Genomic DNA, 27,584 nt, shown 5'->3' with positions numbered 1-27,584 from the left:
TATTCATTTCAGTTCAGTATTCGTACCAAAGCACTGATTTTCAGAACTAGAAGAAGTGTAAATGAACTTCAAGTGTGGTCATCGCCATACTTGTGTTCCATTGATAACTACAAGTCCTTCTGCTGCTATGTAAGATGGTATTTGTAGTTTATTCATTCACAGGTCTTATGCTGTGCAAGCGTGGAAAAAGTGACAGGAGCCCCCGAGGGAGAAGAAAGTGTCGGGAGATGCCTGTGAAGAAGAAAAAGTGACGGGAGTCCCTGGGGGGGAGGAAGAAAAAGTGACGGGAGTCCCCAGGGAAGGAAAAACAAGTGACGGGAGTCCAAGGGGGGGGGGGGGGTGGAGAGAGTGATGGGAGTCCCCAGGCAATGAAAAGGTGATGGGAGCCACCGTGGGGGGGGGGAATAACTGATAAAAGCTGCCAGGCAGGGTCAGGAGCCACCGAGGGGGAAGAAAAAGTGTCAGCAGCCACCGAGGAGGGAGAAAAAGTTATGGTAGATGCCTGGCAGAAGAAAAAGTGATGGGAGTACCCGGGGGAGAAAAAAAAGTGTCAGGAGCCACCAAGGGGGAAGAAAAAGTGAGAGGAGCCACCGAGAAAAAGAAAGTAACAGGACCCCCTATGGGGAAGAAGAAAGTGACAGGGGCCTCCGGGGAGAAGCAAGTGACAGGGGCCTTCGGGGAGAAGCAAGTGACAGGGGCCTCCGGGGAGAAGCAAGTGACAGGGGCCTCCGGGGAGAAGCAAGTGACAGGGGCCTCCGGGGAGAAGCAAGTGACAGGGGCCTCCGGGGAGAAGCAAGTGACAGGGGCCTCCGGGGAGAAGCAAGTGACAGGGGCCTCCGGGGAGAAGCAAGTGACAGGGGCCTCCGGGGAGAAGCAAGTGACAGGGGCCTCCGGGGAGAAGCAAGTGACAGGGGCCTCCGGGGAGAATAACTGATGAGAGCTTTCAGCGGAGGGGCAGGAGTCACCGAGGAGGAGAAAAAGTGACAGGAGCTGCCAGGGAGAAGAACTTCAAGACCCTATAAAGGGGGTGGCTTGACACCATTTGACATGTTCATGTTGCACTATAACACCTCATTCACACAGACATACTTAAGTGTACATCCCTGCAAAGGGCTGTGTTTCCTTGCACAGGTGTTCAGTGCATTGGCATGCCAGGCCAATGTCTGTTGGGATGCAACGGCTGCTTGGACACACCTGCTGGTCCCAAGTTTATAGCCGTGCTGATGCGTGTCCCCAAACACACACTCTCTGCGTACGGTGACACGCACCTGCACAGCTATCTTCTTTAACTTCTTAAAGTGGTCCTGTATTCCCATATTTCTGGGATGGAGAGGCTGAAATAGCATTCTCGGATAACACTGCTCCCTTTTAGTTCTGGATACAAGTATGAAGGATTTGGTTCTATGAATTCTGCTCATTTGGAATGTCAAACTTCAGGTTGGCTGATTCTCCTCTTCAGCAAAGATCACTTGACCGAGTGCCTGGAGCCACATAGCCGGCTCTGGAGGAGAACCTGTTCTTCATCCTCTTCCGTTGTCCTCATATATTCACTTTGAAGTACATTGACTCACTGACCTAGGATTAGCCTGCCGCTTGTAAAGTCGGAGGAGAGGCTGTACTCCTTATCTGTACACTTCCAGGTCAGTGACTCAGGCAGGGCATTGAAACTTTTGTAGTAATAAGAGTCGGGCAACTAACCTTTCCAAAAAAGAGGTCAGCATTGACAGTCTAGGTTCCGTTTTCCAGTAGAGGTGACATAAACACGATACCGGAGTCCCGCGTTTGAGCCAAATAAAAAAAATGGTGCATTCATGATGTATAGTGAAGGATTTCTGTCCACATAACTTAACCAATATATAAAATGTGTTGTAATAGCAATGTTTATCACTGAAAGGAAAACAGTGCTTGATCTGTAGGGATGACCTACTATTACATGTATACATATTGATCCCGTTTCTTTGTATTTCCCAGATCTAGACTCTTGGAGACACCAGCAGTGAGCCTCACCCTCTTGGATCAGGAGCCTAGGCCCAGTCTCTTCCGGCATGGTACCCAGCGGTGGCTGGCATCATCTATGAACCTTCTGCTATGCGTCCATCTGCAGACGGCAGTGCTTTAAGGTCAGGTGACAATTGACTGTTTTATTGATTAGCATGTAGAACCATATTTAAACACTTGGCCACCAGAAGATTTTACTCCCTTTATGACCAGAATATTTTTTGCAAAAAAAAAAATAATGTCTTTTTACTTTTTGTTATAAAACATCTCCAAACAAAGAAAAATCACATTTCTTAATACATTCAGGCCAAAAAAAAATCCAATAAGTGTATATGAACCACTTGCCAACCATGCTGTAGCCAAATGACCGCTACAGCGCGGTTGTCCAGTTTTGGTTGGGCACCTATTGATGTCATCCCAGAACCACTCCCCTCGCCCCCGCCTGATGCGGCACGCACCCGGAGCCCTCTGTGATCGTGGACACAGCTGATTACAGATCTAGGTAAAGAGCCAATCACAGCAGCTCTTTACCACGTGATCAGCTGTGTCCGTTCACAGCTGATTCTGATGTAAACACACTTTCCGGTTATTGATATTCCTTTCCTCGCGCTATGACAGCGGGAGGAGGGAGCTGGTAAGCAGCCAGTGTGAAAGGGAACATCTGTACTGATGATCAGCCTATCAGTGCTGCCTATTAACCACTTCACCCCCGAGCCTCTTTTCGACACTTTTTGACACTTTTCGACATATATATATTCTTTTTTTTTTTTTCTAACACCCTAGAGAATAAAATGGCGGTCGTTGCAAAACTTTCTGTCACACCGTATTTGCGCAGCGGTCTTACAAGCGCACTTTTTTTGGAAAAAATAAATTTTTTTTAATTAAAAAAATAAGACAACAGTAAAGTTAGCCCCCCTTTTTTTTTTTTAAATTGTAAAAGATAATGTTACACCGAGTAAATTGATACCCAACTTGTCACGCTTCAAAATTATGTCCGCTCGTGGAATGGCGACAAACTTATACCCTTAAAAATCTCTTTTTTTTTCAATTTTTATTTTACTTAATTTTATTAATTTTTTTCACTTTAAAAAAATAAAATAAAAAATTGGGTCACTTTTATTCCTATTACAAGGAATGTAAACATCCCTTGTAATAGAAAAAAAGCATGACAGGTCCTCTTAAATATGAGATGTGGGGTCAAAAAGACCTCAGATCTCATATTTGGACTAAAATGCATTAATAAAAAAAAAAAAAAAAAATTGTCATTTGAAAAAATGACTTTGAAAAAATGTGCCTTTAAGAGCTATGGGCGGAAGTGATGTTTTGACATTGCTTTCGCCCTGCTATGGTTTGGTATGGCCATCTTCCCCTCACTCGTCTCCATACCCGGGCACAGAGAGGACCCGATCGCCTCCACCTCTGCCGACGGCTCCGGTAAGCAGTGGAGGGCGCGAGAGAGCAGCGGGAGGGGGGGGGTCTCCCGCTGCCGATAACCGTGATCTCACGGCGATTCCGCTGCGGAGACCACCATTATCTTAAAAAGACCTCAGATCTCATATTTACACTAAAATGCAATAACAAAAGTCACTTGGGGGGATTCTCCTTTAAGAGCTATGGGCGGAAGTGATGTTTTGACGTCTCTTCCGCCCTTCCATGCTATGGAGCCGAGCGGGGGCCATCTTCCCCTCAGTCGGCAGCCAAGCATCCATGGGAAAGGACGCAATCGTCTCCACCGCTACCAGAGCACGGCGGGAGGGGGGTGGGCACCTCTCCTGCCACGATAAGTGATCTTGCGGCGAATCCACCACGGAGACCACTTTTATCCTAAAGAGAAACGCACCCCCGCTAGCTGCTGCCATAACCCCAGTATTTAGTGTCAAAGTACCGACGCACGTCGTTTTGCGTGAAGTGGTTAGTGCCCATCAGTGCTGCCTGTTAGTGCCCATCAGCGCACATCAGTTAAGGAGAAAAATTACCTGTTTGCAAAATTTTATAACAGAAACTAAGACGCACGTTTTTTTTTGTGTTTTTTTTTGTGAATTTTCGGTTTAGCCAAAAATAAAAAAAGCCAGTGGTAATTAAATACCACCAAAAGAAAGATCTATTTATGTGTGAACAAAATTATAAAAATGTTGTTTGGGTGCAGTGTTGCATGACTGCGCAGTTGTCATTCAAAGTGTGACAGCGCTAAAAAGCTGAAAATTGGCCCGGGCAGGAAGTGTGGTCTGGGCATTGGCCTGGTGTAGAAAGTAAGTGCCTATTAGGCAATTAGTTAAATGGTTTGTGTGAGGGCTGGTTCACACCATAGAAAAAGCAGTCCGGTTGCGTTCCAGATGCTTTTCTGCATGCACATTTTTGATGTGTTCCAGTGCGTTTTTTTTTAAGCAGTCCGGTGCATTTTTTACCCCTCTTTTTTTCCTTGCCTTAATGAAGGACGTGTGTTCCAGTGCGTTTTTGATGCATTTTACAGCGTTCCAGGACAGTCCAGTGCAGGAGAAAAGCAGCATGTTCTACTTTTTTTTTTTTCTGGAACGCACTGGAACTGCAAGCGCTGGTGTTAACTATGCCACTGAAAACCATATAATCTACTTTCTATGCGCTTTTGATGCAGAAAAAAAACTGGACTGCATGTGGTGTGAACTGGCCCTTAAAGTTATAGCATCTACAAACTATGGTAGGTATACTAAAATGTACGTAGCAATGACACTATACTAGTAATGAACATTATCTGCGATTTAAAGTATGATTGTGATAGTGTGGCGGACTATCTGATGCTAACAGACATTGGCTGGGAGGGTCACAAACTAACACAGCGATCAGATTTAATACTGTACATGTACTGTACATTTTTTTTTTGGTTAGCAATAAATGATTAAAACTAGTCAGATGTTGTGTTTTTTTTTTTTTTTTTTTTTGTGTCCAATCAGGGAAATTTCCTTTCACGTTTTGTCCCAGACATACAACAGGAAGTGAGAAAAAAATTCACTATAAGTTTGGAGGGAATCCCTTGTCAGTTGTTCCTGGAACAGTTGTCCCCACTGAGGGGTTTCCCCTCTATTAGGCCTCCTGCACCCGGCAATATGAAGTTTAGAGGCATTGGACACGTGACTCAAAAAACAGACCAAAATCGCAGACGCAGTGCAGTTTTCATGCCTTCCTGTTGACTTACAATGGGCACAAAAAAAGTGCAGCATGTAGGACTTTTCAAGATGCAGCGCAGTGACATGAACGTAGGTTACGTAGAACTTGAAGGGTAATAGTTTTCATGCACTTTAGTCTTCCTGGAAAAGGGGCGGCAAAAGCGCACCAGTGTGAAAGGAGCCTTTAGAGCCAATAGGCTTATATCGTATAGCTTTCTCTTTTTATAAAGGAGTAGTCTTTGTGTCAAAGCAGTTAACAGTATTTTACAGAACTCTGGACATGGCTTGTGATGTCCCATCTAGACCAGTCTTTCTGAACCAGGGTTCTCCCACCTGATGGTGCCTTTATAGCTCTGATACCATTATCCTTTCTCTGCTGGCCACCGATGTAATGGTGCATACTTCTCTGGTCACCAGTGTAAGGGGACATTCTCAACTGGCAAATAATGCAGAGGGTTATGCTCACTGGTCACCAGTTTGATGGTATGCGCTTCCCTGGCCCCCAGTGTGAGGGGGGACACGCTTCCCTGGCCCCCAGTGTGAGGGGGGATGCGCTTCCCTGGCCCCCCAGTGTGAGGGTGGACGTGCTTCCCTGGCCCCCCCAGTGTGAGGGTGGACGTGCTTCCCTGGCCCCCCCAGTGTGAGGGTGGACGTGCTTCCCTGGCCCCCCCCAGTGTGAGGGTGGACGTGCTTCCCTGGCCCTCCCAGTGTGAGGGTGGACGTGCTTCCCTGGCCCTCCCAGTGTGAGGGTGGACGTGCTTCCCTGGCCCTCCCAGTGTGAGGGTGGACGTGCTTCCCTGCCCCCCCCCAGTGTGAGGGGGACGCGCTTCCCTGCCCCCCCCCCAGTGTGAGGGGGACGCGCTTCCCTGCCCCCCCCAGTGTGAGGGGGACGCGCTTCCCTGCCCCCCCCCCAGTGTGAGGGGGACGCGCTTCCCTGCCCCCCCCCCAGTGTGAGGGGGACGCGCTTCCCTGCCCCCCCCCCGGTGTGAGGGGGACGCGCTTCCCTGCCCCCCCCCCGGTGTGAGGGGGACGCGCTTCCCTGCCCCCCCCCAGTGTGAGGGGGACGCGCTTCCCTGCCCCCCCCCAGTGTGAGGGGGACGCGCTTCCCTGCCCCCCCCCCAGTGTGAGGGGGACGCGCTTCCCTGGCCCCCCCCCAGTGTGAGGGGACGGCGCTACCCTGCCCCCCCCAGTATGAGGGGGATGCGCTTCCTTGCCCCCCCCCCCCAGGAGGATGCGCTTCCCTGGCCCCCAGGGCGAGGGGAACGTGCTTCCCTGGCCCCCTAGGGAGAGGGGGGGAAGTGCTTCACTGGCCCCCCAGAGCGAGGAGGGAGGTGCTTCACTGGCCCCCCAGAGCGAGGGGGGAGGTGCTTCACTGGCCCCCCAGAGCGAGGGGGGAGGTGCTTCACCGGCCCCCCAGGACGAGGGGGGACGCACTCCTTACTGGCCCACCAGGGTGAGGGGAACGAGGCTCTTTACTGGCCCACCGGGGCGAGGTCACATTTCTTCCCTGATTAGTGTAAGGGGCAATACAGATTGCACGGTCTGTGTTACTTTTCTAACAGATATTCTGTAAACTTATTATTTTACTTTGAATGTCATTTTGTCCTATAGAGCATATAGAGAATTTAGTGGGTATCAAATATACTATGTTTGCCACACTTTTTATTTTATTATCTACAACAGGGGTCAGCAGCCTTTTTCCACTTAAGGGCCGGATTCAATGTATGTGAATGCGCGGAGGGCTGCATTCACCTGCTAATAAATGAAGATAATAATAATCCTAACATAGTAATGACAGTACAGGTTTACCTCAGTTTAAGGTGCTTCACTAATACAAAGCCGGTTCACCCTGAGGGAGCATTTACTACTCTTTCCCCCATCCTGGCACCCAAGGGTGGTTGACGCCTAGGGTCCCTGTCCCCAGGGGTGATGGGGTCCCTAATAGAGTCCTTTATACCCCTATAACAGTGTTCTCGGTCCCCATTCACATCACCCCCATAGTGTTCTCTGCCCCTCCCCCCATAGCAAGTTTTCTGTGCCCCTAAAGCAGTGTGCTCTGTGACCCTGCCCCCCCCCCACAAACACACACACACACACACTGTAGTGTCCTCTGGCCCCCTGAACCCCACCCCACACACACAAAGACACACTGTGTAGGTAGAACTCTCCTTCCTTACACAGGTGTAGAGCAGAGATCGACATGACAGGTCTGGATGGGGGCGGGAACTGCTGAAGTTAACTTTTCACATTAACAGGCTGATGATTGGTTGCTAGGATCGTGACCCAGCAACCAATCACCTGCTGTTTAATGTAAAAAGTTAACTCCAGCGGTTCCCGCCCCCATCCAGCCCTGTGATACTGGCCACTCGCTGCTGTTTAATGAAGAGGACATCGTCGAAAATGTCTACGGGATAGGTGCCCGTGAATTCACCACTGCCACTGACGGGCCAGACATTTAGCGGTGGGAGGGCCGGGTGTGGGCCATGGGTTGCCGACCCCTGATCTTCAACTTACTAATCACATTAATGTATAGTGTGTTGTCAATTATAAAAATTTTTAGCAGGGGTTTCCTGAGACCTCAAAATTACTTTATGGGTTCCTCCATGAGTTGCAGTAGACAGTTTGTATAGAGAAAGACCCACCTCTCGTTTTTGGTACCTTATTCCATGATTGCAGCATCCATGCTGTCACAGCATAGCCCCTATACAGTCAGCAATGACAAGGTTCGTATGGACAGAAAGGAGTGAACAGTGTTATAGGCCAACTGTAGCCGACCTACCTAGGGACGGGATGAAGCCTCTGTCAGATGGTACGTTTTAGGGTGGAGGAAAAAAATCTGAAGGGTATCTTCTGCGGTCATGTGACCATGATTATTGAATATAAGTAAATCTATTCTGTGTGTGGTCTAGTAGAGTCAATGCCTCAAAGAGTTCCTCCTTCTAGCTCAAATACTCTCATCCCCAGCATATGTTAAGCGCCCCCCTAAATTATTTCCCCATTGCAATGCTGTTTTGCAAACACACAGACCTCAGATGCAGCACGGCAAATACCTATGAGATGTTCTTCCTCCAAGGCTGCTCCTCATTTTGACACGCCAGAGTTGCAGAGGAGCCTAGGGGAAGCTGACTTGATAGTTTTGACAGGCAGACGGCGTAGACTGATGTTGGCTGCTGCAGAGCTATGGAATCACAGCGTTTTGGGGGGGCCCCCCACTGCAGATGCCATTGGCTTTTAGATCGCCACTGTGCAGTGTTTGCTTACCTGCCCTCTTCCCACATTGAGGGGAAATGAGGGCGGGTGTACAAACACAGTGGTGATCTGGGAGTGCTGATCCAGGACAGCTGCAGTGGCAGGAGGGAGGAGCTGGAGGGGGAGAGAGCACAACACACACACTCCTCCTGGCTCTTACCTCATCTCCATATCTGGCTGGTCTCCTTCAGCATTAAGCTGGCAGGAGTTGTGAAGCTGCTGTCACTACTCCTGTCAGCTTGTAGATGGGAACTCTCCACGCAGCAACCCCTCCCCCAGCTTACATGATACCACCGCGCCCCGGGGCAGCCACCCCTCTTGCCCACCCCTTGTCATTGCTTTGGTTGAGGTGGCTTTGTGGAGACTTGCCTTGTACTTTAGGTTCAGCATTGGGACGTGTGACGGACCGTCCATTTTTGATAGATAAAAAACAACATCTATTGATAATAACCGATTCGTCTGACGGGATACCTCCAAAACTCAAACAAATCAAATTGTAGAAAGAGAGGCAATGGAACGAAGTAATGTCCCAAAAGAGAGCTATAAGGAGGATCAACCACGGAATGTCAAATGAAAAAATTGCTTTATTGCGTTCACAAATGTAAAATATGGCATTATCACCGACATTACGCAACTGACCAAACAGCACTTTCCCTTCTGATGGGTCCCAGAAGCACAAGCATCTTTTGAACAGTTTAAAATCCTTGTTCACCTTGGCCCCCATTCTGAAGCATCCCGACCCATTCTTCTTGGCCCTATGTCTTAGAGGTAGACGCCTCTGAAAGTGCAATAGTGGCTATATTATCACAACAACAGGACCCTAAATCATTACTTTTTCCCGTGGCCTTTTTCTCCAAGAAGCTGAATCCATCTGAGAGGAACTATGACATTGGAGATCGGGAGGTGTTGGCCATTAAAACTGCGCTTGAAGAATGGCGTTATCTGTTGGAAGGTGCCTCTCACCTTATTCTTATCTTCACCGACCACAAGAATTTACTTGTGAACTGTACTTGTGAACAGCTAAACGAATAAGACCTCGGCAGGCAAGATGGGCACTGTTTTTCTCCCGCTTCACGTTCCATATTACCTATCGCCCTGGATCTAAAAATGGTAAATCAGATGCGCTGGCCCAGTCCTACTCTCGGAACCTGACACTATCCTACCGGCCAAGAATTTCCTCCTTCAGTCAGACCTGATGTCCCAAATAAAGGCAGATGTGATTGATCAGCCACCACCTTTAAGACGTATCTCTTCAGTTAAGGGACGAACTCTATTTCCATAATGAACAATTCTTTGTCTCTGACCAACTTAGGTTTACTGCCCCTAAACAATGTCATGATCACCCCCTGGCAGGTCACTTTGGAATCCACATGACTACAAACATGATTTCTCGTTCCTTCTGGTGGCAAGACTTGATGCAGGACTGTAATATGGAAAACCCTTCTCCACTGCTCATCGAGGGCAATGAGGAATATGAAGATGAAGCTGTACTGGATTGTAAAACCAAAAATGGCCAAACACAATTCCTTATCAAGTGGAAGGGCTCTGGCCCAGAAGAGAATTCGTGGTAGCCAGCTTCAAATGTTCATGCCCCACAAATGGTGCAAGCCTTTTTCCAGCGTCAACCAGAAAAAAAGCCCCTGAAGGGCATCCGGAGGGGGCAATGTAAGAAAACTGTTGTAGTGCATCGGGCGCTCTCGCGCATACGGAACTTGGCTGAATGCAGGTGTGCCAATGAGCATACGCAAAGGAATGTGCACGCTCCCGGGAGTGCGTCCACAGTTCCCTTTGGTGCCAAGCGGTGATCACATGACCCCTGATGACGTTGGACGTGCTGACAAAACGCCTCGGGTTACACAATACGTCACTTCCACCATTGTGTTGGAGCACAGGTGAAACACAGCTTGGCGTGCCGTCTCCTTTTTATGTGCTTCTTTACTGGAATACATTTTTAAGAATACATGGCTACAAGTTACGCTATGAGGAGTTCTTCTTTTTACCTTTACTTATGAATCCCGCCTAGTTACATCGCTGGTGAATGGCGTCTGCATTGGTGGATACATCATGATTTACCTTTCTGCTCAACCGACACCTGTCATGGGTGTCTGATCAATCTGGTGAGTAGGATGTTTGCCTAAAACTGGTGGAAGACGGCACTTTTTATTTCCTGTCACTGAATTTATTCATCACTGTGCACTTGATTGAAGAATTGTCGGTGGTGGCTTATGGACTTTATTTTTGAAAATTTACATTCATATTTGAACACTATTTGATTGTATTATCATTTTTGTTTTTCGTTTTTAACATTTATACACATTTGAGCATGGTATGAAATTAATTATTAATTTTAATTTCATTATTCTTGACCTTTGGTTATACTACAAGCCGCTCTAGATTGATTTATTTGATTGGTTATATTTATAATCATTGTATCCAGGGTGCGCGGCTTAAAGGTTTCACCTTTAATTTCACTTACCGTATTCTTCATATTATAATGTCATGTTATAGATATTTGGGTCTATACCATTTTCATTATGTCAATATTTGGGTGCATTGATGCATATTATGTAATTATTATTATTTACTATTTATTATTTAGTATTTTTTATCATGCGATTTACCAATCATGTTTATTATATTTTGTAAGTTACTTATTGTGATGAATTTTTCATTGGCCACTTGTATTAAATAATTGTCATTTAAATTGATTCATCACATTCTAGTGGTGTGTTTCATATAAAGTCCCAAAATCCCCCTTTTTTTTCCCCTATTCCCCTCTTTTTATTAGTCACCTAGACAAGCCTAGGTGACCCAGGTCATTGCTCACCCAGACAGTCCGGCACCAGTATTCAAGAAGACCCAGGGCTGTCCAAATCTCATTAACCAGCTTTCTGTTCACATAGATCTTCTCACTGAGTTTCAAGTTGGCAGTGACCATCATGGCTTCCTTGACTGTTAAATGTAATAGTGTCCTCTTGCATTATATAACAGGACGTCTTCCTAAATGCTTGTAGCTCCCTCAAACGCCAGGGCCCATAGTCAGTAAGCAAGAGGCTACCATGCAGTCCCCTCCAAAAGCCCCCGGGTTGGGTCTGTCAGAGGGCGTGTCGTGGGGAAAGGGGGTTGTATTACTTTTGGGGTTAGGTCCCAGCTGTCATGCTGATCCAGTGGCTTCATTACTTTTAGTAGATAACCCATATGAAGTATACTGCTAGCATCTTCAGAAGGAGAGGCAGCAGCCATTTTTCTCACAGCGCATGTCTCCTTTAAGAAAGATTATTGGAATGTGGTGCTGAGTGAGCCCCCATCTTGTCCTTGGCGAGACAATGAGATTTAGATTCCTATGTTTCTATTGTGAGCAGAGAGTGCTAAATTTAAGCTGCTGTCACTGTATAATAGGCCAAGCAGAGAATGGCAGAGAATGTCTTCATTACAGTTCTTGCTGGGAGGATGTTGGGCTCTTTTTTTTCTTTCTTTCCTTCCTTCCTTTTTAGTTGGTTTATTTCCTCATTTCTCTTTGACTCTCGATGTCCCATTTTTAGTTTAATACCTTCATGCTTTTAATGGATTTTATTTTTTTTATTCTATTTTTTTCTGCTTCTCAGCTCACACTCCAGAGTCTGCAGAGATGTTGGAGGCACTGAAGTTGGCATATTGAAGTTCCCCCGCATTGCTTAGACTGCAGACACCCGTAGACATGATTGTCACATCTAGCCAATAACTTACATACTCCCTCCCCCTCCTTAGGCGACTCAACTTGAACTTGCAGGAAAAGAATTGATTTATTTAAGTTTTTTTTTTTTACTGGTCAAAGTGTATAGCTTTCCGGGAGATGAGGTCAGTGCCTTAGTCTGTTTAGTACCTGAAACTCTGATGGTTTTGTGGTCAGTTTGAGGAGCACGGTCAGGGGAATTAAAAATAATCCTAGAAGAAAAGTATGTCCCCAGCACACCAAGGAGCTCCAGAACAGATCCAAAGCTTTACTCTGCAATCACATCATATTCACAAAAGAGTTTGCTTCGTAGCCTCGCTGGAGCCCTTCATCAGGCATGTGACTACACACGTCCTTGATCGTCATATGTCTGATGAAGGGATCCTGCGAGGCTACGAAGCAAACTCTCTTTTGTGATTATGATGTGATTGCTGAATAAAGCTTTGGACCCTTTTCTGGAATTCCTCGGTGTGCTGATGACTGACTTCTCGCTTTGAATGTCTGGTTTCAAGCTGGTGGTCACTGCAGCAGCCATTTACATGTACAGCCACTCTTGGGAACTTGTACGTTGGCAATATTGTGTTTAAAAAAATAATCCTGATGACGATTTTCTAGAGGTAGTTCCTGTACCCACTTAAAGAGGAGTTCCGCTTAAAAAAAAAAATTAAAAGTCAGCAGCTACTAAACTGCAGTTGCTGACTTTTATTAATCGGACACTTAACAGTCCCATGGTCCTGCGATGCGGTAGAACGAAGCCCCGCTAGTCTCCCCCTCCTTTCTACAGCGCCGGCATTGTTACTGTGGGCGCCCGGCTTTGGCTTCACAGCCGGGCATGCAACGCGCTGCACGCCGTGACTGGCCAGGCAATCATCTGGGACATGTGATGTGTCCCAGATGATTGCCGAGAGGGAGGGGGGAGAGGTGATCTCCCTTCCGGTGCTGGGAGGAAGTGGGAGCTGGGACCCTCTAAAAAGAGGTTACTCACCCCCCCCCCCAAAAAAAAATGACATGCCAAATGTGGCATGTCAGGGGGTCACCTTCCCTTTAAAGCGGAAATTCCATTTTTGGGTTGAACTCCGCTTTAAGGACATAGCCTCGTTTTGAGATTTGTTGTTTACTGTTTTTTTTTTTTTTGCTAGAAAAATACTTAGAACCCCCAAACATTATGTATATTTTTTTTCTTTGCTAGAAAAATACTTAGAACCCCCAAACATTATGTATATTTTTTTCTTTGCTAGAAAAATGCTTAGAACCCTCAAACATTATATATATTTTTTTCTAACACCCTAGAGAATAAAATGGCGGTCGTTGCAATACATTCTGTCACACCGTATTTGTGTATCAGTCTTACTTGCGCACTTTTTTTTGGAAAAAGAATACACTTTTTTGGATTAAAAATAAGACAACAGTAAAGTTAGCCCTATTTTTTTTTTTATTTATTTGGAAAGAGGATGTTACACCGAGTAAATTAATATCCAACATGTCACGCTTCAACATTGCATGACAGGACCTCTTAAATATGAGATCTGGGGTCAAAAAGACCTCGGCTCTCATATTTACTCTAAAATGCAATAAAAAAAATAAATTAAATGTAATTAAAAAAAAAAAAGTCTCTTTTAAGAGCTATGGGCGAAAGTGACGGTTTGGCGTCACTTCCGCCCTTCAGTGGTATGGAGACGGGTGAGGGCCATCTTCCCCTCACTCATCTCCATACCACAGAGGAGAGTGGACCCGATCGGCTCCGCCGCTGGCGGCGGCGGGCCCCATCTCCCACCATCTCCTGCGAATGCGCCGCAGAGACCGCTTTTATCTGTAAGCCGACTGCCTGCTGAAGAATAGGATATCGGGGTTATGGTAGCTAGCAGGCAGGAGGCGGCAGCTGCGTCCCAGCTGTGGCATGAGTTTCATTGGTCCGCCATCACTGCCCTAAAAAAAAATATATAATGTTTGGGGGTTCTGAGTAATTTTTTTAGCATGTAGGAGAGGAGTGCCAGAAATGGCTTGGGCTGGAAGTGGTTATACTATGCAAATACAGTGTGACATAAAATATTGCAACAGCCGCAATTTTATTCTCTAGGGTATCGGCAAAAAAAAAATATATGTTTGGGGGTTCTAAGTAATTTTCTAGCAGGAAATACTGATTTTAACTAATAAGCAACAAGTGTCAGATAAAGGTATGGTCTTTAAGTGGTTAAACTACCCTCATTTACACACAGAAGATCATTCCTTTGATCCAAAAACCAAAAGGACTGAGAGATGCAATGTATATCTTCTCTTTTTTATCTCCCAGCCCTGAGGAATGTTGATAAACATTGCTGGCTTTTTTTTTTTTTATTGACAGCTCTGAGCCACTCTGCACTTGTCACATAGAATCGGTTTTAGGCGCTTTGAAAGTGCTGCCCGTTCATTCCAATGGGCAGGGCGTTTTGGGAGCGCTCCCAACCCACCCCAAAGATGCTGCTTGCAGGACTTTTCAGAACGTCCCGCAAGCGCACCGCCCCAGTGTGAAAAGTCACACTGGAATGCATGGAAGGCGGTTTTCAGGCGCTTAGCCGAGGCTATTTCCAGCGCTAAAGCACCTGAAAACCGCCCCAGTGTGAAAGGGGTCTTATTACAGTGTTCAGCCGCAGGATATTTCAGCCTTTCACAAGGCTGCAGGCAGTTCTGTGCTGGATGCTGCAACCGCGGCTCCTGAGTGCACAAAAACGCCGGTTTGGACGCACGGGCTAAAATTCCAGTGCTTGTGGGGCCTTACTTGTGTGGAGTCAGTGACTGCTCCAGGGAGGGTCAGAATGACAGCCAGGCATCAAGCATTTTAGCAGGAGAGCTCAGAAGTGATTTTCCTGTACAGGTTTCCTTTAAGCCCCGGCTGAGTTGAGCTGTGCCGGTGGGGACCAGGATTTGTGTGTTTAGCTGTGAAGGATTTACCAGTGTGCTATTAAGTTATTTTTTATATCATTATGTATTTACACACGGCTTCACACCGCTGCTTGTTTTTATTTTTTTATTTTCCCCCTGTGTACCGACTGTGTTCTTCGAAATATTTTTCTCTCATGCCGATCAGTGTGGCATGGTTAATTTGTTACACGGCAGGACTTTAACCTTCCTCATTTTCACGCTGTTATCAGCCAACGAGGATACGTCGTAGTGAAAACATTTCCAGTGCTGGTGGGGTAGGAGTCTTCTCCGTAGATTGCTACTCGATAATGTGACCCTTCCTGTGAAATCTACCTGTACAGACTGTACTTTCATTGTTTAAAACAAGTCATCTGAAGTCCAGCTCCAGGCAGGCTACCCCCCAAAAACACCCCCCCCCCCCCCTCCCGTTTTTTTTTTTTTTTTTTTATCCATTCCTTTAATATCATTTTTCCAAGTGTCTGCTTTGGTCGCATGACTTCATAGGTCCTCTTTCTCCACTTTTTTTTCCTTTAGGCAGCTGATCCTAAATGCCTAAAGGCTGTTAACAAGGCCACATGCTGAAACGTATTAGCTTTCTTTTGAATCATTTTTACGCTCTAAATAAAGTTATCTAAAGGATTTCGGAGTTGCAGGCTCTCTCTACTAATTTTGTATCCTAAGTGCCACAGAGAACTGTACCAAGTTATGATGCGCTGCTGCTCACTGCTGCATTTCGCCGTTGGTCTAAGAAGTCCTGATGATGATGTCCACCCCATCTCCCTCTCTACACGGGGGGGGGGGGGGGGAGTCCATGAAACCCTGAGATCCACTTCTGATCCTCTTCCAGGCTGAGTGGTTCCATCATCAGAGTGTTGAGGTTTTCAACACCGCAAATTTCCCCCCCACCTAAAGCTGGCCAAAGCTCAAGTCAGAAGGGAATCCCTGCAGCCGCACATCTGTGTTGTCCCTGAAATGGATGTAGAAGTGGCAACCTCAGCGAAACGCGTTGGAAACGTAGCCTGGCCAAAGTCCAGGCTGATTTTGCCACTTTTACATCCATTTCAGGGACAACACAGATGTGCAGCTGCAGGGATTCCCTTCTGACTTGACTTATTGCAGGCACCTGGACCAGCTCCATCCTGTGCCAGCACTCCCAGTAGCGGATGCTTTAGGCTTTACACCTCGTCCTGGAGAGCCTGAGCGGCACACTAAACTGTATTGGGTGGCAGAAAAGTTGGCCATAGATCGGTAGAATTTCAAAAGAATGTTCTAAGGAAGTTCATTCATTTTTCAAATCACTAGTGGGGTCAAATCAACGTTCGTTTTCTGGTTTAATTTTTTATTCAATTATGTCATTAAAATAAAGTAATAAAAAAAAAAAAAAAAAAAAAAAAAGCACCTAGTCTACCCACGCAGGGGCTAGGACTAGCATGCATAGGTAAAGGCATGCTTGCACTGCATGGGCAAAGGAGGAGGCGCATCCTCCACAGGCAATTATAATAAACAAAAATGCAAATCGACATTTTTTTTCGACCACAGTGATGAGAAAATTCAAGGGCGCAGGATAGAAAAATTTTCTTGAACCACTTGAGCTCCGGAAGATTTTACTCCCTTTGTGACCAGGGCATTTTTTAAAATTTTTTTTGCTTTTTAGCACTGCGCTAATTTAACTGGTAGTTGCGTCATGCAACACTGTACCCAAACGAAATTTATATAATTTTTTTTTTTCACACAATTAAAGCTTTCTTTTTGGTGGTATTTGATTACCACGTTTAAAAAAAAAAAAAAAAAATTATATAAACAAAAAAAAGACTTTTATACAGGTAACAAGCTGAGATTAGGAGCACTCCCTTTAAGAGAGTGCTCCTAATCTCAGCTCGTTACCTGTATAGAAGACACCTGGGAGCCAGAAATCTTGCTGATTGATAGGGGATCAAATACTTATTTCACTCATTAAAATGCAAATAAATTTATAACTTTTTTGAAATGCGTTTTTCTGGATATTTTTGTTCTGTCTCTTACTGTTAAAATAAACCTACCATTAAAATTATAGACTGATCATTTCTTTGTCAGTGGGAAAACTTACAAAATTAGCAGGGGATCATATACCTTTTTCCCCTCACTGTAGCACCGATCTCTACAATCCTCATGTAACATCTTCCCAATTTTCGTATTGTCTTCTGCAGCATAGTCCCAGCTAACAATGTATCCTATCCACACTCTCTGACCCTCATTTTCTCTATTAGGTCTGCAGTCTCTGACATTCCTCTCAAGCATTCTAAATATTAATAATTATGTGCAGCCTTTTGATGATGTCAGGGGCCACATTTGAAGCCACCTTTAGCTCGTAAGTTGACAGCCATTGTTCTAGAGGGAGCCCACATGTATGACCCATACCGTGGGTATGTAAGTATTGAACATGTCACCATTTTTCTAGGTAAATCTATTTAGAAAAGGTGCTATTGAAATGACATTTTCACCACACGTTGGTAACAACCCATGCAAGCCATACATACAAAGAAACCAAAACAAGTTCCGAAATGAAGTTCTGTGTAAAAAAAAAAAACAAAACATGGAATGACACTGGGATAAAGTATTGAACATGTAAAGAAAGGGAGGTGCAAAAAGACATGGCAAGCCAAGACACCGGCTGAAATCTATCAGCAATTGGAAAGCAATCCTGCCCCTTGTCAGTGCAAGTTAATATCAGCTGGTTCAATCTCAACTTATGGCCTATAAAAAGGTGTCTAGTTACCAAGGTGTCACACAAATATCTCATGATAGGTAAAAGCAAGGAGCTCTCTTAAGACCTTTCACAACCTTGCAAAACATACTGATGGCATTGATTACAGAAGGATTTCTAAACTTCTGAATGTTTCAGTGAGCGCTGTTGGGGCCATAATTCGTTAGTGGAAAGAACACAATTTCACCAAAAAAACGCCACGATCACATGCTCCTTACAAGGTTTCTCACACAGGAATGAAAATAATTTTCTTTATTGTAAATCACGGGACACAGAGCACCATAGTAATCACTATGGGGGTATATAGGCACCTTCAGGTGATGGACACTGGTATACGCAATACAGGAAGTTCACTCCCTATATGACCCCTCCTCCTACCAGGAGTACCTCAGTTTTTTCGCCAGTGTCTAAGGTGTTGGTCACAAATGAAGATGTGCTCTGAAGAGCTCCGCTGGAGGGATCCTTGCTGGATTTAAAAAGCCTCCACAGACCGGATCCATCCAAAGTGCCACTGAGGCCAAGGTGGATGATACCTGGGCTCCGTATACGAAGCACGAGGTTTTTCCTGTAACGCCTCTCCTTGCAGGGCTGGACCCCGGGACCCGGGGCTTTGGTCATGCTTATATTACCTAAAGTTTTTCCTGGCGGGGTGCTATTGCAGATCCAAGGGAGTGGAACTCCGTTAAAAAGAGACCCGGTACTTGAAAGTTTGCTAACGCAGCCCGCCGTGATGGGTGAAGGTTGGATCTGTCTGTTAATTCAGCAGAATCCTTCGGCAGGGATGAGGTAAGAGAAGAAGCCTAGGAACTATAAAAGTCCACTTATGGTTTTCTTCTTTAGGGAAAAATGTTGTCATGCCTTAATTCTCCACTAGAGGAAGTGTATGCACATACCTTAATCTGTTGCCTTCACTTCAGCTCAGTGTCAGTCTGTGTGTGGCCGCAGCAGCTTGCACAGGGGGATTCCGCTTGAGGTAAGAGATATGCCATGCTTCCCCCCCCCCCCCCCCCCCCCGAAGTGACCAAGAGGGTTAGGGAATCAGCAATTGTTGTTACCCCCCTTGCCATACCCCCCCCCCCCCGCGTAGGGGGTGCGGAGGTTCTGGTTTTCAGCTCCAGAGTTTTCTCTCCTGATTGGCGTCATTAGGCTGCCCGCGCGAGCGCTGGAATGTTCTTCTTTTTTTTTTTTACACTTCAAACGAAGGAGACAGGGGCCTAGACGCGGCGCCGTGTGTAGGACGTACGGTGCAAGCACAGTCCCTTACGGAAATGGTTTGTTCCAGTGTGGCCCAGAAGGTCTTGGTATGCAGAAATCGTAAAGATGGCGGTGGAGCATCCATGGTCCCTTCCACTACGACCAGACCTACTCTCACAGGGGCTAATATATCATCCTACCTTACAAACTCTAAATTTAACGACTTGGCTATTGAAACCCACATTCTGAAGAAACGTGGGCTTTCCGGGTCAGTTATCAATACCTTGATTTATGCAAGGAAGCCAGCTTCCAGAACTATATATTATAGAGTCTGGAGGGCTTATGTTTCCTGGTGTGAATCCAAGGGTTGGCATATAGGCAGAATTCTTGCCTTTCTACATTTAGGGGTAGAGATGAAGTTGGCCTTGAGTAGAGGTTGACCGATATATGATGCCGATTTTTTTGGGCCGATACATTAGGCCGATTTTTTTTTTCTTTTTTTTTTTTCCCCTTCATCTCATAAAATCTAACAGTTAGACCCCTTTCACACTGGGACATTTTTCAGGCACTTTTGGGCTAAAAATGGCGCCTGTAAAGTGCCTGTAGAACGGCTCCCCTGCAGTCTCAGTGTGATATCCCGAGTGCTTTCACACTGAGGCGATGCACTGGCAGGATGTTAAAAAAAAGTCCTGCAAGCAGCATCTTTGGAGCGGTGTATACCACCATTCCTGCCCATTGAAATGAATGCGCACCGCTGCCGAAGCGCCTGCAAAGCGTTTCGGCAGCAGCACTTCAGGAGCGCATTTAACCCCTTCCTCGGCCGCTAGCTGGGTTATAAGCGTCCCGCTAGCAGCCGAATAGCACCGATAAAATGAAGGTAAAGAGCCGCTAAAACTAACAGCGTTTTACCATCAACGCCTGCCCGCTCCAGTGTGAAAGCAGCCTTAAGTACTGTATTTATTGGCATATAACGCTCACTTTTTCACCATGAAAATCGGGTGCAAATAGCATGTGCGTGTTATACGCCAATACTTAAAATTTAGCTGCCTCAGAGGGGACAGGGAGTGGGGCGGGACTAGCGCCATCAGATTACATGCAGTGAGAATCTCCTGTTTACTTGGCGGCCTCTGTAATAGGAAGTCCCATCTCCTGGGCCGCCATTGGACCACTGTTCTGTCTATCATAGGATTCTCACTCATCCCGCCCCCCTCCCTGTCCCCACTTGATGCAGATGGGCATCGATCAGGCTGCATTGAAGGCAATGGTGAGGCTACTGCATTGAAGGCAATGGCAAGGCTGCTGCATTGATGGCAATGGCGAAGCTGTACTGATGGCACTTGGGAGGCTGCAGATGGGCATTGATCAGGCTGCATTGATGGCAATGGTGAGGCTGCAGATAGGCACTGACCCTTATTTTGCTTCAAAGTTCCTTATTTAAAATTTAAGTTTTTTTCCTGAAATTTCCCTCTTAAAATGAATGTGCGTGTTATACGCCGATAAATACGGTAATAAGTGATACAGAACATTTTTTACATTTAAACCTTTATTGAACAAAACAAACTTCCAATCAGATCACTTGTATGTATAATTTAGATTAAAAAAAAACTATATCTTAAATATTAAATACACAAAAACAGGCAATCAAAACTTTTGGACGAAAAAAAAATGGCCTAACTTTACTGCTTTTTTTTTTTTTTTTTTTTTATTAGTGTATTTTAAAAAAAAAAAATTGCGTTTGAAAGACCGCTGCGCAAATACCGTGTGACATAAAATATTGCAACAACTGCTATTTTATTCCCTAGGGTCTCTGTTAAAAAAAATATATATATAATGTTTGGGGGTTCTAAGTGATTTTCTAGCAGAAAATACAGGATTTTTACTTGTAAGCAATAAGTGTCAGAAAAGATTTAGACCCCTTTCACACTGGGGTGGTTTGCAGGCATTATTGCGCTAAAAATACCGCCTGCAAACCGCCCCTAAACAGCCTCCGCTGTTTGTGCAGTGTAAAAGCCCTCGGACTTTCACACTGAAGCGGTGCGCTGGCAGGACGGTAAAAAAAGTCCTGCGAGCCGCATCTTTGGAGCGGTGAAGGAGCGGTGTGTTCACCGCTCCTAAACTGCTCCTTCCCATTGAAATCAATGGGACAGTGCGGCTATACCGCGGTAATACCGTGGCTATAGCCGCGCTGTACGAGCGGGTTTAACCCTTTTTCGGCCGCCAGCGGGGGTTAAAACCGCACCGCTAGCGGCCGAATACAGACGCAAAAACGACGGTATTTTTAGCGCTGTTTTACCGCCGACGCCCCCACCGCCCCAGTGTGAAAGGGGCCTAAGTCTTTAAATGGTTAAACTGAGAACTTCTACACGGAGTTCAGTCTATTGATAAAAGAACATGAAGAGATACAATGTTTCTTCTTATCAGACTTGGCAGGCTGCCCAGGGAGGAGAAAAGAAAACTTCAGAAAACTTGCAATTGACTTCTATTACAGAAGTCATTTGCAAGTCCCGCTGAAGTTATAATCAGCTTTTCTTATCAGCACAATCGGCCGATTAAGTAAAAAAAGCCAAATATCGGCCGATATATCGATCGACCTCTAGCCTTGAGTACTATTAAGGGGCAAGTCTCAGCTTTATCGGTCTTATTTCAAAGACTGCTTGCTACACATTCTTTAGTCCGAGGTTTTATGCAAGGGGTGATGCGGCTTAATCCGCCAGTTAGATCACCTTTGAACTCTTGGGACTTGAACTTAGTTTTGTCAGTGTTAAAAAACAGCCATTTGAACCGATACAGCATATTCCCTTAGTCCTTCTGACAAGGAAGTTGGTGTTCTTAGTTGCTATATCCTCAGCAAGGAGGGTTTCGGAATTGGCTGTTCTTTCTTGTAAAGAGCTATACTTGATTATTCACAAGGACAGAGTGGTGTTGCGCCCTCGTCCAGGGTTTCTGCGAAAAGTGGTTTCAGGTTTTTTTCACCTGAATCAAAATATTGTCCTGCCATTGTTTTTTCCAAAACCATGTTCCAGGAAGAGAAGTCACTACATTGTCTTGATATGGTGAGAGTGGTCAAAGTCTATTTAAAGACAACTGCTCAGATCTGGAAAACTGATGTCTTATTTATACTGCCAGAAGGTCCTAAGAAACAGGCAAGGTCGAAATCCACTGTCGCTAATGGATTCGGCAAGTTATAATTAAGGCTTATGATTTAAGGGGTAAGATTCCACCTTTTCAAGTCAAAGCACACTCTACCAGGACGGTTAGTGCTTCTTGGGTAGTGCGTCACCAAGCCTCCATGGCTCAGATCTGTAAGGCCGCAACTTGGTCTTCAGTCCATACATTCACCAAGTTTTATCAAGTGGATGTAAGAAGGCATGAGGATATCGCCATAGGCGCAGTGAGCTGCAGGCAGCAGTATAGGTCCTCAAGTCTGGGGGTGCCCTACGGGTTGTGTCTCCCTCCCCTCAGATAGAATTGCTATGGGACGTCCCACATAGTGATTACTATGGTGCTCTGTGTCCCGTGATGTACGATAAAGAAAATAGGATTTTTATAACAGCTTACCTGTAAAATTATTTTCTTGGAGTACATCACGGGACACAGAGGTCCCTCCCTTCTTTCTGGGGTTTAGGTATATTGCTTTGCTACAAAAACTGAGGTACTCCTGGTAGGAGGAGGGGTTATATAGGGGAGTGAACATCCTGTATTGTGTATACCAGTGTCAAATCCTGAAGGTGCCTATATACCCACATAGCGATTACTATGGTGCTCTGTGTCCCGTGATGTACTCTAAGAAAAGGATTTTACAGGTAAGCTGTTAGAAAAATCCTATTATCACAAGAGTTGTACAAGAGTCGAGGACCACTTGTGGAGCGCTTCAGAAAGACCTGGAATTAGCTGTTTCAAAGAAAACAATAAGTAATGCACTCAACCGCCATGGCCTGTATGCACGCTCACCACGCAAGACTCCATTGCTGAAGAAAAAGCATGTTGAAGCTCATTTAAAGTATTCTGCACGACATTTAGACAAGCCTGTGAAATACTGGGAGATTATAGTCTGGTCAGATGAGACCAAAATAGAACTGTTTGGATTAGGGCTGAAACAACTAATCGATTAATCGTCAACGAATCGATTATGAAATTAATCGATTACTATTTTCTTAATCGATTAATCGTCCAGTAACATAATGGGGTTAAAGAAAACTAAAATGAGCCCTTTATAGTACAAAAAGAGCAAATAATCGCTACTGTAAATATTACTTTCACAGTCCTACAGAAAAAAAAAATGAACCCCTTACAGTAGTGATTATCTGCTTTTTTTTTTTTTTTTTTTTTTACTATAAAGGGCTAATTTTAGTTTTTTTTTTTTAACCCAATTATGTTACTAAACGTTTTAGGCCTGGTTCACACCTATGTGTTTTTTAATCTGCCCAACAATAAATTGTCCAAACAAAATTCAAAAACACAAATCGCAGCAAAATCACGTGCACAAAAATCAAAACGCACAGCAAAGAGCACTGCAGAAACAGATCAAAAGCAAACTGCATAGGTGTGTACTGAGCCTTATGCTGGCCACACTGATCGATTTTCAGACAAAAAATCTTTGTACATTCGCTGAATGAAAGAATGTTGTTTGAAATTTTTACTTGTTTTTAACATTCTGTTTTTTAAAATAAATGTAATTTCTGAACGAAAACCACATACACTGTCTGAAAATTCCCTTGACCGAGAAGTTTTCTATTTCCTAATTTTCCTGTCACTGTGGTTGAAAATGAACGTCGATTTGACCCCACTAACGATTAGAAAATCGAACGAACTGTCTTAAAATTACATTTTTTTTTTTTTAAGAAAGACATTGTTTTTTAATAAAAAAAAATTGATCTCCGAGTCTGATGACATTTACCAGATTCACCCTTTAATAGTATATACAGTATGTATCCTCTCATAGTATATACAGTATATCTCCTCTAATAGTATATACAGCATATCTCTCCTCTAATAGTATATACAGCATATCTCTCCTCTAATAGTATATACAGCATATCTCTCCTCTAATACTTTATACAGCATATCTCTCCTCTAATAGTATATACAGTATATCTCTCCTCTAATAGTATATACAGTATATCTCTCCTCTAATAGTATATACAGTATATCTCTCCTCTAATAGTATATACAGTATATCTCTCCTCTAATATTATATACAGTATATCTCTCCTCTAATAGTATATACAGTATGTCTCTCCTCTAATAGTATATACAGTATATCTCTCTTCTAATACTATATACAGTATATCTCTCCTCTAATAGTATATACAGTATGTCTCTCCTCTAATAGTATATACAGTATATCTCTCCTCTAATAGTATATACAGTATATCTCTCCTCTAATAGTATATACAGTATATCTCTCCTCTAATAGTATATACAGTATGTCTCTCCTCTAATAGTATATACAGTATATCTCTCCTCTAATAGTATATACAGTATATCTCTCCTCTAATAGTATATACAGTATGTCTCTCCTCTAATAGTATATACAGCATATCTCTCCTCTAATAGTATATACAGCATATCTCTCCTCTAATAGTATATACAGTATATCTCTCCTCTAATAGTATATACAGTATATCTCTCCTCTAATAGTATATACAGTATATCTCTCCTCTAATAGTATATACAGTATATCTCTCCTCTAATAGTATATACAGTATATCTCTCCTCTAATAGTATATACAGTATATCTCTCCTCTAATAGTATATACAGTATATCTCTCCTCTAATAGTATATACAGCATATCTCTCCTCTAATAGTATATACAGCATATCTCTCCTCTAATAGTATATACAGCATATCTCTAATCTAATAGTATATTAGCATATCTCTCCTCTAATAGTATATACAGCATATCTCTCCTCTAATAGTATATACAGCATATCTCTCCTCTAATAGTATATACAGCATATCTCTCCTCTAATAGTATATACAGCATATCTCTCCTCTAATAGTATATACAGTATATCTCTTCTGTCTGTTATTCTCAGAGTATATTAGAGATTTTGCTCCCTAACCATATAGTTGGTTATTTATATTTACCACTGCATAGAGATATTTAAGAATAAATTGCCTTTTTTAAAAACTTTACATATTAACCAAAATATACACCACACTTTTTTTTTTAAGGTTATTAACCAATTACTCGAAACAATCGGCAAACTAATTGATTTATGAAAATAATCGTTAGTTGCAGCCCTAGTTTGGATGCCATAATACACACCATGTTTGGAGGTCAAATGGCACTGCACATCACTCCAAAAACACCCCCATACCAACAGTGAAGTCTGGAGGTGGGAACATCATGGTGTGGGGCTGTTTTTTTCAGCATACAATACTGGCAAACTTCATATCATTGAAGGAAGGATGAATGAAAAAATGTACCCATACATTCTTGATAAAAATCTGCTGCCATCTACCAGGATGATGAAGATGAAACAAGGGAGGACATTTCAGCAAGACAATGATCCCAAACACAAAGCCAAGGAAACTCTCAATTGGTTTCAAAGAAAGAAAATAAAGCTGCTAGAATGGGCCAGCCAATCACCTGACTTGAATCCAATATAAATCTATGGGAAGAACTAAAGAGTCCTTAGAAGAGGTCCATGGAACCTTCAAGATTTGAAGACTGTGTGGACGAATGGGCCAAAATCACACCTGAGCAACGCATGCGACTAGTTTCTCCATACAGGAGGCATCTTGAAGCTGTCATTACCAACAAAGGATTTTGACCCAAGTATTAAATACATTTCAGTTAGCGTGTTCAATACTTTTTTTTTCCCTGTGTCATTCCATTTTTATTACAAATTAACTTCATTTCTGAACTTATTTGTTTTGGTTTCTTTGTATGTATGGATTGTTACCGACGTGGTGAAAATTTCATTTCACTAGCACCTTTAGAAATAGATTTACCTAGAAAAATGGTGACACCTTCAATATTTATTTTACCCGCTGTATGTGTCAAAGCTAGACTAATGTAATTATGTAAGACAGTCCTTTCCTAAATCTCAGCTTTAAAGTGGGGTTCCACCCAAAAAAACAAAAATACCTCAAAAATTCTAAAAAAAACCCCCAAAAAACATTTGGATTTTTTTTTTTTTTCACTTACCTCTAAATGCCTGTTGCTAGGTGGTCCCTCGTAGTCTGCCCCTTCCTTTGCCTGGGCTGGTGACATCACTTCCCCCTCGGCACAGGAAGGGCTCCGCTCTGCTCCCTCCCTCCTGTCAATCATCTGGGACCCATTACAGGTCCCAGGTGATTGAGCGGCCAATCACGGTGCGCGGCGCCGCTCACGCATGCGCAGTGGGTGCCAGGCTGTGAAGCCACAGCCCGGCGTCCACAGTTAAAATGCCGGCGTCGACGAGCGGAGGGGGGGGGACGAGCGGGGCTTTTTGACGGCCCCCCTGGGTGGAACTCCTCTTTAACCCCTTCACGTCGAGCTTACGCAGATGTGCGGCCTCGGCTTTTGGGGGTTATACCGGGATGATGCCCGCAGCTGCAAGCATCTTCCCGGTACCATCTTTTTAGAGCGGGCGATCGGATTTCCAGGGATAACAACCAATGCGGCTAAAAGCTGCTCGATTGTTATCCCAGAGGAGCCTCCCGCCACTCTGACCAGGCCTCCTGTCCCACCGGGAGACCCGATTCGCGATCCGGCACTTCCGGCGTCTAGCCACAGACTGGAACGAAGCGATAAACGGCTTGGTTACAGTCTCCTGAATGTAAACACGGAAGCGATGTCACAGCGTCACTTCCGGTTTACTCGGCTGCCAATGGCGCCAAATTAAAAAAAATATGCAGTATTCAGAATCACAGTTTTCGGCGATCTGAATACTTTGAAGTACAAAGGAGGGATTGGAGGTCTTTTAGACCCCCAATCCCTCCATAAAGAGTACCTGTCACCACCTATAACTGTCACAAGGGATGTTTACATTCCTTATGACATCAATTTTTTTTTTTAAACACAATTTAATAACATAAAAAGAAATAAAATAAGAAAATTTTTTTTTTTAAAGTGCCCCCGTCCCCGTGAGCTAGCGCAGAAAATGCATATGGTAGTCACGCCCGCATATGTTAACGGTGCTCAAATCACACATATGAGGTATCGCCGCGATCGTCAGAGCGAGAGCAATAATTCTAGCACTAGACCTCTGTAACTCTAACCTGGTAACCGTAAAAAAAAAATTTAAAGCGTCGCCTATGGAGATTTTTTACTGTAGTACCATACCGTAGTTTGTTGCCATTGCGTGCAATTATAAAGAGTGACATGTTTGGTATCTATTTACTCGGCTTAACATCATCTTTCACATTATACAAAACATTTGGGCTAACCTTTACTGTTTCGTCTTTTAAAAATTCATGAAAGTGTCCCTTTTCCCAAAAAGTTGCGTTTTAAACACCGCTGCACAAATACCATGTGGTATAAAATATTGCAACAATCGCCATTTTATTCTCTAGATTCTCTGCTAAAAAATATAGATAATGTTTGGGGGTTCTAAGTAATTTTCTAGCAAAAAATACGGATTTTAACTTGTAAACACCAAATGTTAGAAATAGGCTTATGCCGCGTACACACGGTCGGACTTCTCGTCTACAAAAGTC

At 44.2% G+C, this 27,584-nt stretch overlaps 1 protein-coding gene across 7 annotated transcripts in view; it reads left to right on the top strand.

The window, feature by feature from the left end:
- Positions 1 to 27,584, top strand: part of HMBOX1 (homeobox containing 1) — a 213,199-nt gene that overhangs the window by 91,177 nt on the left and 94,438 nt on the right. For all 7 annotated transcript variants that reach the window (XM_073624841.1, XM_073624840.1, XM_073624839.1 and 4 more), the window contains exon 2: positions 1,972 to 2,120. In XM_073624841.1, coding sequence (XP_073480942.1) covers positions 2,089 to 2,120 — 32 coding nt within the window. In that variant the 5' untranslated portion in view covers positions 1,972 to 2,088. The remainder of the gene's footprint in view (positions 1 to 1,971; positions 2,121 to 27,584) is intronic.

This window comes from Aquarana catesbeiana, linkage group LG04, assembly GCF_042186555.1.
Source record: "Aquarana catesbeiana isolate 2022-GZ linkage group LG04, ASM4218655v1, whole genome shotgun sequence".
NCBI classification, from domain to species: domain Eukaryota; kingdom Metazoa; phylum Chordata; class Amphibia; order Anura; family Ranidae; genus Aquarana; species Aquarana catesbeiana.
The sequence above is the reverse complement of the archived record's forward strand: the minus strand, read 5'-3'. Positions and strand labels throughout refer to the sequence as shown.